Source organism: Triturus cristatus, chromosome 5_2 (genome assembly GCF_964204655.1).
Source record: "Triturus cristatus chromosome 5_2, aTriCri1.1, whole genome shotgun sequence".
NCBI lineage: Eukaryota > Metazoa > Chordata > Amphibia > Caudata > Salamandridae > Triturus > Triturus cristatus.
The window spans coordinates 142,880,169-142,893,477 of NC_140588.1; the positions used below are offsets into that span (position 1 = coordinate 142,880,169).

The 13,309-nt window shown below is 45.2% G+C and overlaps 1 protein-coding gene across 1 annotated transcript in view; it reads left to right on the plus strand.

The window, feature by feature from the left end:
* Window positions 1-11,807, plus strand: part of LOC146822728 (NFX1-type zinc finger-containing protein 1-like) — a 1,573,298-nt gene extending 1,561,491 nt beyond the window's left edge. Inside the window, exon 19 of the mRNA XM_085606923.1 lies at window positions 7,872-11,807. Within this exon, the coding sequence (XP_085463049.1) occupies window positions 7,872-10,142 (2,271 nt within the window). The 3' untranslated portion in view covers window positions 10,143-11,807. The remainder of the gene's footprint in view (window positions 1-7,871) is intronic.
* Window positions 11,808-13,309: the final 1,502 nt, after the last annotated feature.

The following is a 13,309-nucleotide window of genomic DNA, read 5'->3' on the forward strand; positions in this document are numbered from 1 at the left end:
GTGTCCAGAAATGTGTTTAATAAATCATTTGAATATATCACTTACTTTTAAATCCATTAATAGTCCTGCACACCAGAGTCCTGACAAAGTAAGTTTGAGAGGGATTGAAATGTGGGAGGGGTAATGAGATGTGAGTGAGAGTGTGTTACACCGATTTTCTATGCTTAAAACAGTCTAACATAAGTTCATTGGGCACACTGTTCATGGGAAGACACTACATACCCTGCATTACTTTTCCTTTGAAGTAATATGTTTCTTATAACAATCAGTGTAAGTAAACGTTTTGTAAACATTGGAAAACACTTTTTGTCGTAGGGGTGCGGTTTAGGTAGCAGAGTAAACACTGATAAGCAGTGTTTCCAAAAGGTTTAAACAACACTAAAAAAACACCACTGAAAACCACAAAAAAATAAACACTGAAAGTAGGGCAGCCTAAATATACCTCTGGTTTGGGCCAGCCCACATAGCCCATTTGAAGAGTCGCCATTGATGCACAGATATACTATTCACACAATTTATGCCAAATTACCTTAGTTTTTTATGGAGCGTCACCAGTGACTACTTAAGTGCTTTTGGGGGTGCATCAAGTACATGCTTAGAGTATATCTTGAATAAATAGCCCTTTTGTTTGGGCGCTGTCTGTTGCACATGCATTTTTTATAATCTTTATATGGAGGTGCCGTAATTATGTTGGTGGTTGGAACAAAGGTTTCCTTTATGAAAATCAAAAATTTCCACAGATGGCACCACAAAAGAGCAGCAAAGTAGATGAAGTAATCTGACAACAAGGGAACAACACAGGGTAGTGCGGTCACTGTGTCGCCGTTGTTTGGAACCACAATTTTGCCTTTGTTGGACCGACCAGCACACCTGACTATCCCACAAAGAATATGTCTAAATTGATCGACAGACGAGAAGAAATAGCGCAAGACCTCTTTGCGAAGGGGTTCAGTGCAGCGACATTTGCACAACCTACAGAACAACCCAACACTGGATTAAAATCATGTTTCATACGTCTGGAAAAAATCAAAAAACAAGAACTGGCCAGCTGGTGGGACGGAAGGACCCTCCAGCAGTACATGGACAGCGACAAAATCCCCAGAGGCCTCAAAATCCTCATTTTTCCAACATTCGAGGACCTCAGTGGAGGCCTATTGGAAGAATGGGAACATAACCTCAAAGAATCATCCTTCACCATGATGAGAATCCTCGTAAAACATGCTAATGAGAAAGGACAGAAATTACAGGCAGAAATATAGGAGATTGAGAAACAAATAGCTTCCATGAACTGTCATGACTTAGTTGAGAAAAACTATGCCATACTTAATAAAGTCATTGATGAACACCAACAATATCTCAGGGATAAGAAAATGGGAAAAATCAAGAGGGATGACCGTGACTATAGGGACGGCAGAATTTACACTTTTGTCAAAAAATATGATAGCCCCGCATATAGCGATTAAAGGAAAAAGAACCAGGGAAGAAAGCCTACAAATCAAATCTGTCAGTAGTAGCTCACTGGCATCCAATAATAGTACCACATCTAGTACATGACAACAATCCATCCCTTTAGAGGAGGGCACATCCAACTTCCAAAGGGAATTCGAAAGATTACGCATAGGCGAGAGACAGTCCAAAAGGAATACAAGAAAACCATACGAGGTGGGAGGACAGGGAGGAAGAACAGACAATCACACAATGTCCCTTCGCTCCAAAAAGACCAAGTGATCACCCACACCATTGAGCAACCGGAGGCTCCCACCACGGGGGGAACCACCGGACCTGCACCCCTGAACCTACCCAATTCAGAGTTACAGATCATCAACCTCTCCAATAGACCGCTTGACAAGCATGAATGTAATATTTTTAAAATGGGCTTAGGTTTCTGTCCCACCCAACAGGGTGACTTCGTTGATGTGCACATTGATCTGTACAAGTTTATTAGAACACTTAAATTAAAATAATTTTTTGCACAGAAACAAATCAGACCTGTTGTCAATATTGTACCCACCACACCATCCGACCGCACGATTGGAGACATACGGGGGGGTACAAACACTTCTGGCCATCGAATCAGATGAAACACCCAACATACGGAACATCCTGGATGACTTTAACATCCAAGAAGATTACAATAGGGACACAGGCCTCAGGTGCAAATCCAAGTTCATCCCCCCCGGGGGTTTCCATGCCAATATTGAAAAATTTGGTGACTTAATCACACAGGAACTCAGGAAATTAGAAACCCCTGACAAATACGCACGACATTTATCCCCTAACCTGCCACGAGAAGAGAGATTTGATTTGATTAAAAATTTATAGAGCGCACGCATGCCCATAGGCGTCATGGCGCTGTAACAGAAACAAGAACTACCGGAGAGTATCTTGGCTAGGTCTAAATGGAAGTAAACATCCAGGTTTTTAACTCTTTCCTGAATGACAGGATAGAGGGAATGTTTTTGATTGAGGTTGGGAGAAGATTCCAGGTCCTTGCCGCGTGTAAAAGAAAACTTCTCCCTCCCCACCTAACCTGTTTGAATCTTGGGATCTGAATTAGTTTTGCTTGGCTTTAGCGAAGATTCCGGGAAGGCTCATATAATTTTAGATGATTTTTTAGAAACTGAGGTCCACTCCCGTGCAGGGCCTTAAAGGCCAGGCAGACAGATTTGAACTTTATTCTTTTGTCTATTGGAAGCCAGTGTAGGGATCTTAATTTATGTGTAATCGGCTCGGACCTGGGAATATCAAGAATCAGTCTTGCTGCTGCGTTCTGCAGGCGTTGTAGTTTGGCTAGATGTTGAGCCTGCATCCCTGCATACAGAGCATTTCCGTAGTCCAGCCTGGATAAGGCAAGAGCTGTTACCACCGTTTTACGAGAATCAAATGGGATGTAAGGCAGGAGCTTCCTAATTATTTTCAAAATGTACCACATAGTTGATGTAGAGAGAGATGCACTTCAGAGACTACAGGATGACACTAATATCGTCATCAGAGAGGCAGACAAAGGGGGTAATGTCGTGGTCATGAACATACAAGAGTATATGGGGGAAATCTCTAGACAGCTGACTGACCCCCATTGCTATGAACCCATCTCACACAACCCTACTGACACATTACAAACCACCATCAACACCAGACTTTCTGTATGGAAAGAGGAGTGCTTACTGACAGATCAGGAATATAGATATCTGTATGTCAACAATGCACGCTTCCCGTGCATCTATATTCTGCCCAAGGTACATAAAGGGGGTCCCTTTCCACCTGGCCGACCAATCATTTCCGGGGTGGTTTCCCCGACAGAGAGACTGTCCCAGTTTGTGGACCTCACACTCCAGAAACACGTCACCAACCTGCCCTCATATCTTAAAGACAGCAATGACATCCTGGTCAAACTGGATGGTTTCAATTGGTCTGAGGAACTCAGTTTTGTCACGCTAGATGTGGTTGGACTATACACATGCATTGACAAGCAGTACGGCATGCTCGCCACTCGCCATTACCTAGACACTGAAGGGGCAGAACACTTTTCCTACAACAACATGATCATGGACATGATTGAGTTAATTCTCACCAACAATTTTTTCAAACATAACGAGAGGTGGTACCACCAATTGCAAGGGACCGCGATGGGTTCTAGATTTGCGCCCTCGTACGCCGGGCTCTTCATGGGCTGGTACGAGAAAGAACACGCATGGGCAAGACGTGCCTCCCCCTGAACCCAATACATCGTGTACTGGGAGAGGTACATAGACATCATCTGCATTTGGTCAGGGTCCGAGACACTTTTGCAAGACTACTTGCACTACCTGAACGACAGCCCCTTTAATGTCCGACTCACCATGCAAAACCACCCCACGCACATCGAGTTCCTAGACATCCATTTCTTCATAAAAGAAGGAGTAGTACATAGCTCACTGTACCGCAAACCCACCTCATGCAATAGCATATTACACGCAGACAGTGCCCATGCCAAATCAGTAATTGCCAACATTCCTTATGGGGAAATGGTACGGGCACGTCGTACATGCAGTGAGGATGGGAGCTTCAAGAGGAACATTGCTGACATCAAGGCACGCTTCACGTCCAGGGGTTATGACCAAAACACTGTAGACAAGGCAGAACAGAGAGTACTTGCATTACCTAGGGCAGAGACACTCACCACTAAACACCCACATAGGGCAACTGCCCACGGTAACAAATCAATGAAAGAAAGGGTATCCTTTTTCACCAACTATACATCCCACAGTGACAAAATATTCAAGGCGTTTAGGAAACACTGGCACTTTTTGGTTGAAATTCCTACACTACGCCCTCTTATTAGCAACCACCCATCCCTGATCTTCAGGAGAGGACGTACCCTAAGAAGTTCCCTATGACCAAGCTACGTCACTACAAGGAAAGCCAACACCAACACCTGGCTACCACACCTACCAGAGGGATTCTTCACATGCACCAATTGCAATGCCTGCTGCCTGGGACTCAACAAAAGCAAAAACTTCAAGTACAACTCAGGTTGCACGCACAGAATCAGGCATCACATCACCTGCAATACACAATATGTCGTATACATTCTAGAATGCCCGTGTGGTATCATCTATGTAGGAAGCACAGCACGCAACCTCAAGACCAGAATCCAAGAACACCGCAGAGCACTCATCAACAATGATGACAGGTACCCCATGACAGAGCATTACCGCACGACACATACAGGACCCATCAAATTTGGCTTCCTAGGGATAGACCATATTCCACCAAGTAACAGGGGTGGCAACAGAGAACTGTCACTTAGGAGAACAGAATTTAAATGGATATGCAGACTTGATGCGGTGAAGAGGGGACACAACTCTGACCATGAGTTTCACTATTTCCTTTAAAGTAGCCACACTGTTTTATAGCTCCCCCCAACTCTTTGCTCCTTCACGATACCTTCTGCACGATATTCTTTGTGGAGTTGCAGTTGGACTCCCTGATGGGTATTTACCATTACTCCCATATATATTCCCACCTTTATGTTTATCTGGTACTTTTATTCTCATTCATTTCAGTTCTATTCACTATGCCTCTATCCCAACTTACTTCCTGCCCAGGTGCACTGACTTCTCCTTTTCATGCTCAGCGCCTCTTTCCCCCTCCATTTTTGTCATTTTTGTCATTTTTGTCTCGCTTAACTTGTGCTGTCCCTGCTACCACTCTTTGTTGCATTACGTAGCCTTTGCCCTTCCCCCCCCCCTCTCCCTCTTCTCATCTGCGCTGCCATTTATCCACACGCACACTTTGCACCAGTGCTGACTCTGCCCCCCAGGGCCGTCACACACCCAGAGCATCGGATTAATCCCGATCTTGCAGCGCAACTACACCACCTAGTGGACTTCCCCTTCTGTCCATTCAGCGATGTGTGCACCGGCACGGTTCACGCTTCCATCACCTTCACCCGAAGCTACTTATTTCCCCCGACCAACAGAGAGGCACCACACTGTCTTCCTTCAGCGACCAGCTCTACTCTCAGCCCGCTTTACAGGTACGTCCCTCTCACAGGCCACCACGGCCGGCGCACCTGCACACTCCTCCTTTCCGCCTCCAGACCCTGACCCGGGTCTCTTTTCCCCCGCGAACTTCGACGACTCGCCGCCATTAACCTCGACCTTTGTTGCTCTCGCCCCATCGTTCTCCAGCGTCCTCCCTCCCGACCCTGGCCTCTTTCCCCACCACCTCCATCCTAATGCTGCCAGGATTTCTGCACCTCTGGTCCAGACTGTGAACCAGACCCCTCTCCTAACGGACCCCGTGCTCATTGTTTATTTTTCATTTTATTTCACATTCTTATTTTGATTATTTTTTTCACCATTTCCCTGCCATCTCCGCATTTTACTGGCTCACATTCCCATTAGCTTCCGCATGTTCACGTCACTTCGACTGCGGATTAGATTTCTCTCCTCCCCAGGCCTCCTGGCTGTTTCCAACTGCACCGGAGCCTACATTGCTTCTTTTAACCCCCACCTGGCCTCCTTCTTAGTTACTCACAGAGGCCACTATTACTGCTTGGCCATTTCCGGCCACATTTTCTGAGCCTCTCTGTTCTCACGCCCCGTCTGTCATCCATACACCCAAACGTGGCCCGCTCATCGTCGCGCCTCGTGGCCATTCCCTCAGCATGGCTACACTTGTGTCCATGCTCTACCGTGCCAACCCTTGCCCCACATGGCTACGCCTTTGCCCATGCCCTACCATCGAAGCCCCTGCCCTTTTCATACCCTCTCGTTTCCCATTTGTTTTTCACATGTTCTCCCGCGTCACCACGCTCCACCGTGCAAACCCTTGCCCTACATGGCTACGCCTTTGCCCATGCCCCACCATCGAAGCTCCTGCCCTTTTCATACCCTCTCGTTTCCCATTTGTCTTTCACACGTCCTCCCGCGCCGCCACCCTTTCCCCACCCTTTGCGCTTTCTTAGCCCTTATCTGCCCTCTCCTTTCACAGACTTTGCGCACACAGGCCCTTATCAAGGCGGCCCCCGCGCTGAATACTTGCCACCTTACTGCTCCGATCCAATAAGAGTGCTTACATATGGTACGTACATGCACCTTATTTCCATGTCCGAGTGCAGCAGCTGTGGGAGGGTCAGCGCCTATGATTTAGAAATCGCCACATTTCATAACCCAGCACATCCTGGATCAAACACATTATTTTTTTAACTATAACATGCCGAGACTGGGAGCACTGACATATATAGATACGACATCATTAATTTGAAATAAATAATAATTGTACTAACTCGAGCTTTGTAGACAATACATCTATGTGTTTGAAATATTTTGTGTCCTGTGCTTTGGGAATTTCAACCATTTTATGTTAGAATGTATGCATTTTATAGCCATGGTGTTTTTAGTGATTTTGCGGAATATTCATGCCCACATTGCATTTGTACTATTATCCTGGAACCAGGTACCGGTATTAACGCACCATTCTTCACCCCCACTCCGGCTCCCATTCCCTTCACCACTTCTTCCCGCTGCCTTCACTCACTGCTCATTTAGCATGTATTGGTTACTGGGCTGGGCGCATTGACGTATATAGATACAGCATTATTGTGTTTTATTAATTCATGACATTTAGCCATTGCATTTTTCATTGGATTATTTCGCGTCCATTGGCTTGGGAGGTCCATTGATAGTATGGTTTCATGTATGCATTTTATAGTCATGGTGTTCTTAGTCATTTGGCGATACACGCAAGCCCTCATTGTATTTGCAATATTGTTCTGGAACCAGGAAACTGTAATAGCGCACCATGTTCGCCACCACCCTGGCTCCAGTCCCTTTCACAATTTCTTCCCTTTTTCTTCTATTCACTGCTCATCCAGCATATATTTGTTATTCCTTCACTAGACCCCCCCTTCCCTCATCCAACACACTTCCTTTCTTCCCCACATCACTGTTCCTATTCCGTACTCACCTCTGTGTCACGAAATATATGCAAAACACACGTGCACATGCTTATTTTGTGCACACTTTTATGTGTTCTCATTATAACTTACAGCCCTGAAGAAGTTCATTTCATGAACGAAACGCGTTGGCTGGCAAACTATTTCTTGTAAATAAAAAAGACTTACTATACATCAAGACTCATGGACTAATTGACCACCACTGTCACAATAACGAGCAGTGCACCACTCCACCAAACCGATTCTCTAGTCTGACACCTTTGTTTAATGTTTACTGCTTGTGCCTTTCCTTTTCATCAGTTCTGTGGATTCCAGTGTCCCCCAGTGAAACACCAGTCCTGTGTGTTTTTGGCGCGTGTTGACAATGAGTTGAATGTGTTACATCATCGAAATTACCACAATGTTTAAAGTGTGTCTATGTTTTTTCCAGGGAGTTGCTGGGAACCTATTCTTTGTGGAGCATGATCAATTCGAAGAACACATCCAAGAGGGAAAAAGTCACAAGAATACACACGAAGCAGCCTTTGTCAAAGCCCTTTGTCGTTACTTCATATGCCAGGGCTACGAGCCCTCACAGATCACTGTGCTCACCACCTATAGTGCACAGCTCTTCTGCTTGAAGAGCATGATGCCCAGGGCTCAGTTTGAGGGTGTCCGAGTGTGTGTGGTGGACAAGTATCAAGGGGAAGAGAATGAAATTATCATCCTCTCGCTAGTGAGGAGTAATCCTGAAGGCAGGGTTGGATTTCTGTCGATACCAAACCGCGTCTGTGTGGCTTTGTCAAGGGCCAAAAAAGGTTTATTTTGCATTGGAAATATGCAGATGCTCTCCAAGGTACCACTATGGAAAAATATCATAGAGATACTCGAGTCAAGCGGCCGAATAGGAAAAGAATTGAAGCTGTGCTGTGAAAACCACCCAAAGAACATTTGTTATGTATCAAAGGTAGAGGATTTTGTTAGCGTTCCTGAAGGAGGGTGCCTTGAAGCATGCGAATATCGCCTTGAATGTGGCCATGCTTGCACAATGGTGTGCCACCCTTATGATCCAGAGCACCAAAAATTTGAATGTAGGAAACCCTGTGAAAAGATCCTATGTGATGAAGGGCACAAGTGTAAGAAAATCTGTTTCCAAGACTGTGGAAGCTGCATGGTGCTGATGGAAAAGAAAATCCCAAAGTGTGGACATGTTCAAAATGTTCCTTGTTCTGTAGAACCTAGCACCTTTATTTGTCAAGAACCATGTGTGAAAACGCTTTCCTGTGGTCACAAATGTGTACGCACTTGTGGGGACTCCTGCACGCGGGACTGTCTAGCGAATATTATGGTAAAATTGGAGTGCGGCCACAGTAGGTCAGTCGTGTGCCACAGGCAAAAGGAAGCAGAAAGGAGAGGTGAAAAGATCCCTTGCTTTGCAAAGTGTCCTGAAGTGTTGGCATGTGGTCACATGTGTTCCGGCAGCTGCAGCGAGTGTGCTCAAGGCAAACTGCACATTGCCTGCACTGCACAGTGTGACCGTGTTCTCTTTTGCTCTCACCAGTGTAGTGGTAAATGCTCTAAAAATTGCGCCTGTTGCCTTCTCGTCTGTGAGAACAAATGTTTCCACAGGAAATGTTCAGGCAAGTGCAGCGAACTTTGCCCTCCCTGCACCAAACCATGTGGGTGGAAGTGCCCACATGCCGCATGCTCTAAGCTCTGTTGGGAACCTTGTGACCGCGAGCCCTGTGACATGCCATGCGGTAAAAAACTGCGCGCGTGTGGTCATCCCTGCATTGGTTTCTGTGGTGAACCCTGCCCCAAGCTATGCAGGGAGTGCAACCACGAGGAGGTAAGTGAATTATTTTTTGGAAAAGAAGCCGACCCAGAGTCCCGCTTTATCCAGCTGAGGGATTGTCGGCATATTTTCGAAGTCTCTGGGTTCACCCAGTGGATGAATCAGCAGGAAACCGATGACGTAATCAGGCTAAAAACCTGCCCCAAATGCCTAGTCCCCATACGCCAAAACCTACGCTATGGCTCAAAAATCAAGGAGGCGCTGTCTGACGTTGAAACTGTGAAGAGGAAGATTGTACAGTCATGGGTCCATGATCTAGAAAAGTTCCTTGGCGACAATAAAAACGTTTTGCAGTTTTCTCCTTGGGGAAATGCAGTCCTTGAAAAGCTTACGGACCCCCATGTCACCATACGTGACATTTTTCTCATCAGTGAGAAGCTGAACAGCTTGTGTAAGATAGATATTATTAAAGAAGCGGCAGCTCCGCTACCTCCCCGTTACCGGCGGGAAGTGGAAGATAAAATTAAACATCTAAGTAACCGCATTGAAGCTGCCAAAAGTAAATCAGATATTTTAAGAGAGCAAGATGAGCTAGTCAGTATTGCCCAATTGACCGAGCGTCTGTGCGCAAGAGTCCCGCTGCCAGCTGACTCTCTCTCCGGGTTGAAGCTTCAACCTCTCTACTTAAGGCTTCAAAGTAAAATCAAAGCACGTTGTCCCTTAAATCAGGAGCTTGTGTCTTCGATACAACATGACAAATGTACACTTGACACAAACCTGCTTAGGCAAGATCGATGGCACAAGTGCGCTAGCGGGCATATTTACAGCTCCCAGAAGCTCGAATTCAAGGTGCCTGTTTGCCCACAATGCGGCTCTTCCATAAATAATCAAGATGACAACTCAGTGGAGTTGAACAATGCATTATAAATTCTATAGGCAAGAAAGACCTGTATTGAGCTCTCAAATTTGCACCTATCTGTGTAAGTAATTGAGGAAAGGTCTGTGTAATAGATTCGTATACATAACATTCTTCAATAAAATATTGCTGCCGTTATTATAAACAAATAAGTAAATAAACGAAAACATTGGCCCTTTAGGTTTGACCTTTAGATTACTTGCAGTTAGCCTAATTTCTAGAGGGGAAGAAGAGAAGAGAGCTACAGAGAAAGAGATAAAGAATAAAGGATTGTGAAGAAAGAGAATTAGAAGTAAAAAAGCCAGTACAGGCAGGGTAAATTCACAAAGAGGAGCTTATTTACAAGCCACTTGCGCCATCGCTGCGTCACTTTTAACATGGGAAAAAGTGACGTACGGGCGGCGCAAGGGCCTTGTAAATAAGCCCCAGAATGTTTTGGCTTTCGGAGCTATATTATGTTAAATATCTCTATAATGACAGTTGTTTAAAGCACCATTTCTTTGGATCCTGCTTTGATATTAGAGATCATTGCTTTTAGACTTATTGTGAACTATCGCTGGTATTTGTTAGCCTTTTCATAGAGATGCCTGATGGTAAGTTGTGAGGGGCGAGAAACGTGTACATATTACTTGATACTCAGTACCAGCATCCCAATGTTGGACTTTCATTCCTATCATCTAAAAGCAGTGGAGGCGGCTTCTAGTCTCTTAAGTTCAATAAAAGTGTATAAAACCATGTAAGGTTACGCTACCATAAACATGTTAATAGGTTCAAGTAATGATGAATAATAGCAATCTGAAAATTTGCAGCATAATTACAGAACAGCTGCTCTGGCAACATTGAAGATATCTTGCTGCAACATTGTGCGCCTAAAGAATTGTATCTGACACTTACTTCAGGAGGAACAGACTCCTAATTTTGTGGAATGTTAACATTCTTTTATGCTTAAGGAAGGGATAGGAGGAAATCTTGAGGGAGCATCAATATGAGATGATTGACACTGTGGAGAGGGCAGGATATGAAGCAGAATACTTGTCCACCTGTCGCAACTTCGTATCAGTCACTGACCATCACACTCTATTTTTATTTTTGTCTGGTATCCAAGTGAGCATTAGATCCACAACCAGTCCTTCCTAGGCGTTACTTAGTATCTTGTATAAATGCCTGACAACGGAATTAGTTAAAGTAATCAACGTGACAGGAAGTGAATGACAGATCCCCATTCCCTCACGAAGATTGAGAGTGGTGACGGGTGTGTGTGTGTCTTAAATTCCCTATTGCTGAAACAGCTATGATTCTGCATGTGGGTATGATTTATATACTTTCTAATCTAATGATTGAGATGCTGCACTTCCCATGTACTTTTCATTTGTAATCCTAAAATATTTTTCGCTATTAAAATTTATTGAATACACCCGTTATAGTGCTTAAGAGGAAAAGGAAGTAACAATTTCCTTTCAAAATATTTCCGAAGTCAGGGCTTGCAAAAAGCTGTATAGATTATCATTGTGTAAAACTCCAAATGTCTGCATCCTGAAGATCAAATAATGTAATGTTAAGAAAAAAAATACAGGGCACTTTGCTATGTTAACCTAATTATTATGCACATTACATTTCATGAATATCAATAAACGCAAAACACCCCAGTGTGTACTGATTAAAGTTGTTGATTTTAATTTATTTGTTCTCTGATTTTTATTCCTGGGAGATTGTGTAATGGGACTCAAATTACAAGTAGACATATTGAAATGTACAAGATGTAAGGCCTCTTTGTTTTGATATACAACAATTATGAATAACATGAGGTCTAGTGAGTCACTGTTTTTGTGCCCCAGAAAATTCACGTTCTGTAGTAGGGGATCTCTGTGTATAGTCATAATCTATGAATAGTCCCGCCCATGTGCGGGGACCCCGGAGCAATCAAAATATCTCTTAAGCTGTCCTGCATTTGCAAACCTGCAAAGACACTTAAGAGACAGACAAAATAATACAGCCTAATAACAATATGGCTGCACTGGCCAGCACTTCATCTGAAGTGAACACAAAAGCCAAAATAAAGGTTAAATGTCATTTTTATTCACATCTGACATGTTCCTTTATTGTATCACACTCCCTTCACCAAAATCCCTTTAAACAATAGAGAGGAAGGGGTGGACAGACAAGCCCTAGAGGCTGTCATTATGTGTCTGCTAAAAGGATACCGTGCCTTTAAGGAACTCTCCAGAGACCCCCGGTATCCCAGGATGCACAGCCAAAGCAAGTTACTTTCAGTTCTTTTATCCAGCTCCTGCTGGCAGGACCCGGGAGCATTGAGCTCTACCCTTTTGGGTGGATGTTTTGGGCTAAAATTGGTTTTTTGAAGATATAAGTTTGTTCATTCGACGTCTAGAGCCTTTCTCTGCTGCATCTTGTAGTTTGGTGCAGTTTGACCCACTCTATTTTAATTAACATGGCTTTATTTGATAAATGCCCTGAGTGTGGGAGGAAAATGGCCAAGACGGACCCACATGATGTCTGTATTCTCTGTTTATCATCTTCACATGTCCCTGCTACATGTGACATCTGCAAGACCTTCTCAAAGAGGACCCTGAGGGACAGAGAGAAGATTCGCCTTCAGGGACAGGAGAAGCAGAGAACAGGTGGGACCTCTGGGCATGGAGGATCTCCTTCCCCATCCTCTGCCCATGCTTCAGCCACTGGAGGGACCTCCGGGCAGAAAAAGGAGCAGAAACGACGCCTACCGGCCGGAAGATCCCATTCGACGTCGAGGACGACGACATCGACGGCGAGAGGTACAGCACCGGTGTGTTCGCCGTCGATCCAGGGCTCTGGATCTCGGCGTCCTCGACGTTCGACGTCGAGAGAGGGGCCGGCGAGACCTAGGACTAGGTCGCCGTCGAAGACTTCACAGTCGACGTCGACACACCATCGACGTCGTACTGCGCCCCGCGGACAGCGGCGCTCGCCGTCGAGGCGAGCCCGCTCGTCTCCTTCGCCGTCGACTCATGAATCGACGTCGACGAAATCGACGCAGAGACACCGGCGAAGGCCGTCGAGACGGAGGAGATCGCCGTCGAGGCGAAGGAGATCGCCGTCGAGGCGAAGGGGATCGCCGTCGAGGCGACATCGCTCACCGTCGACGTCGAGAGGCTCGCCGTCGAGACGAAGGCGCTCGACA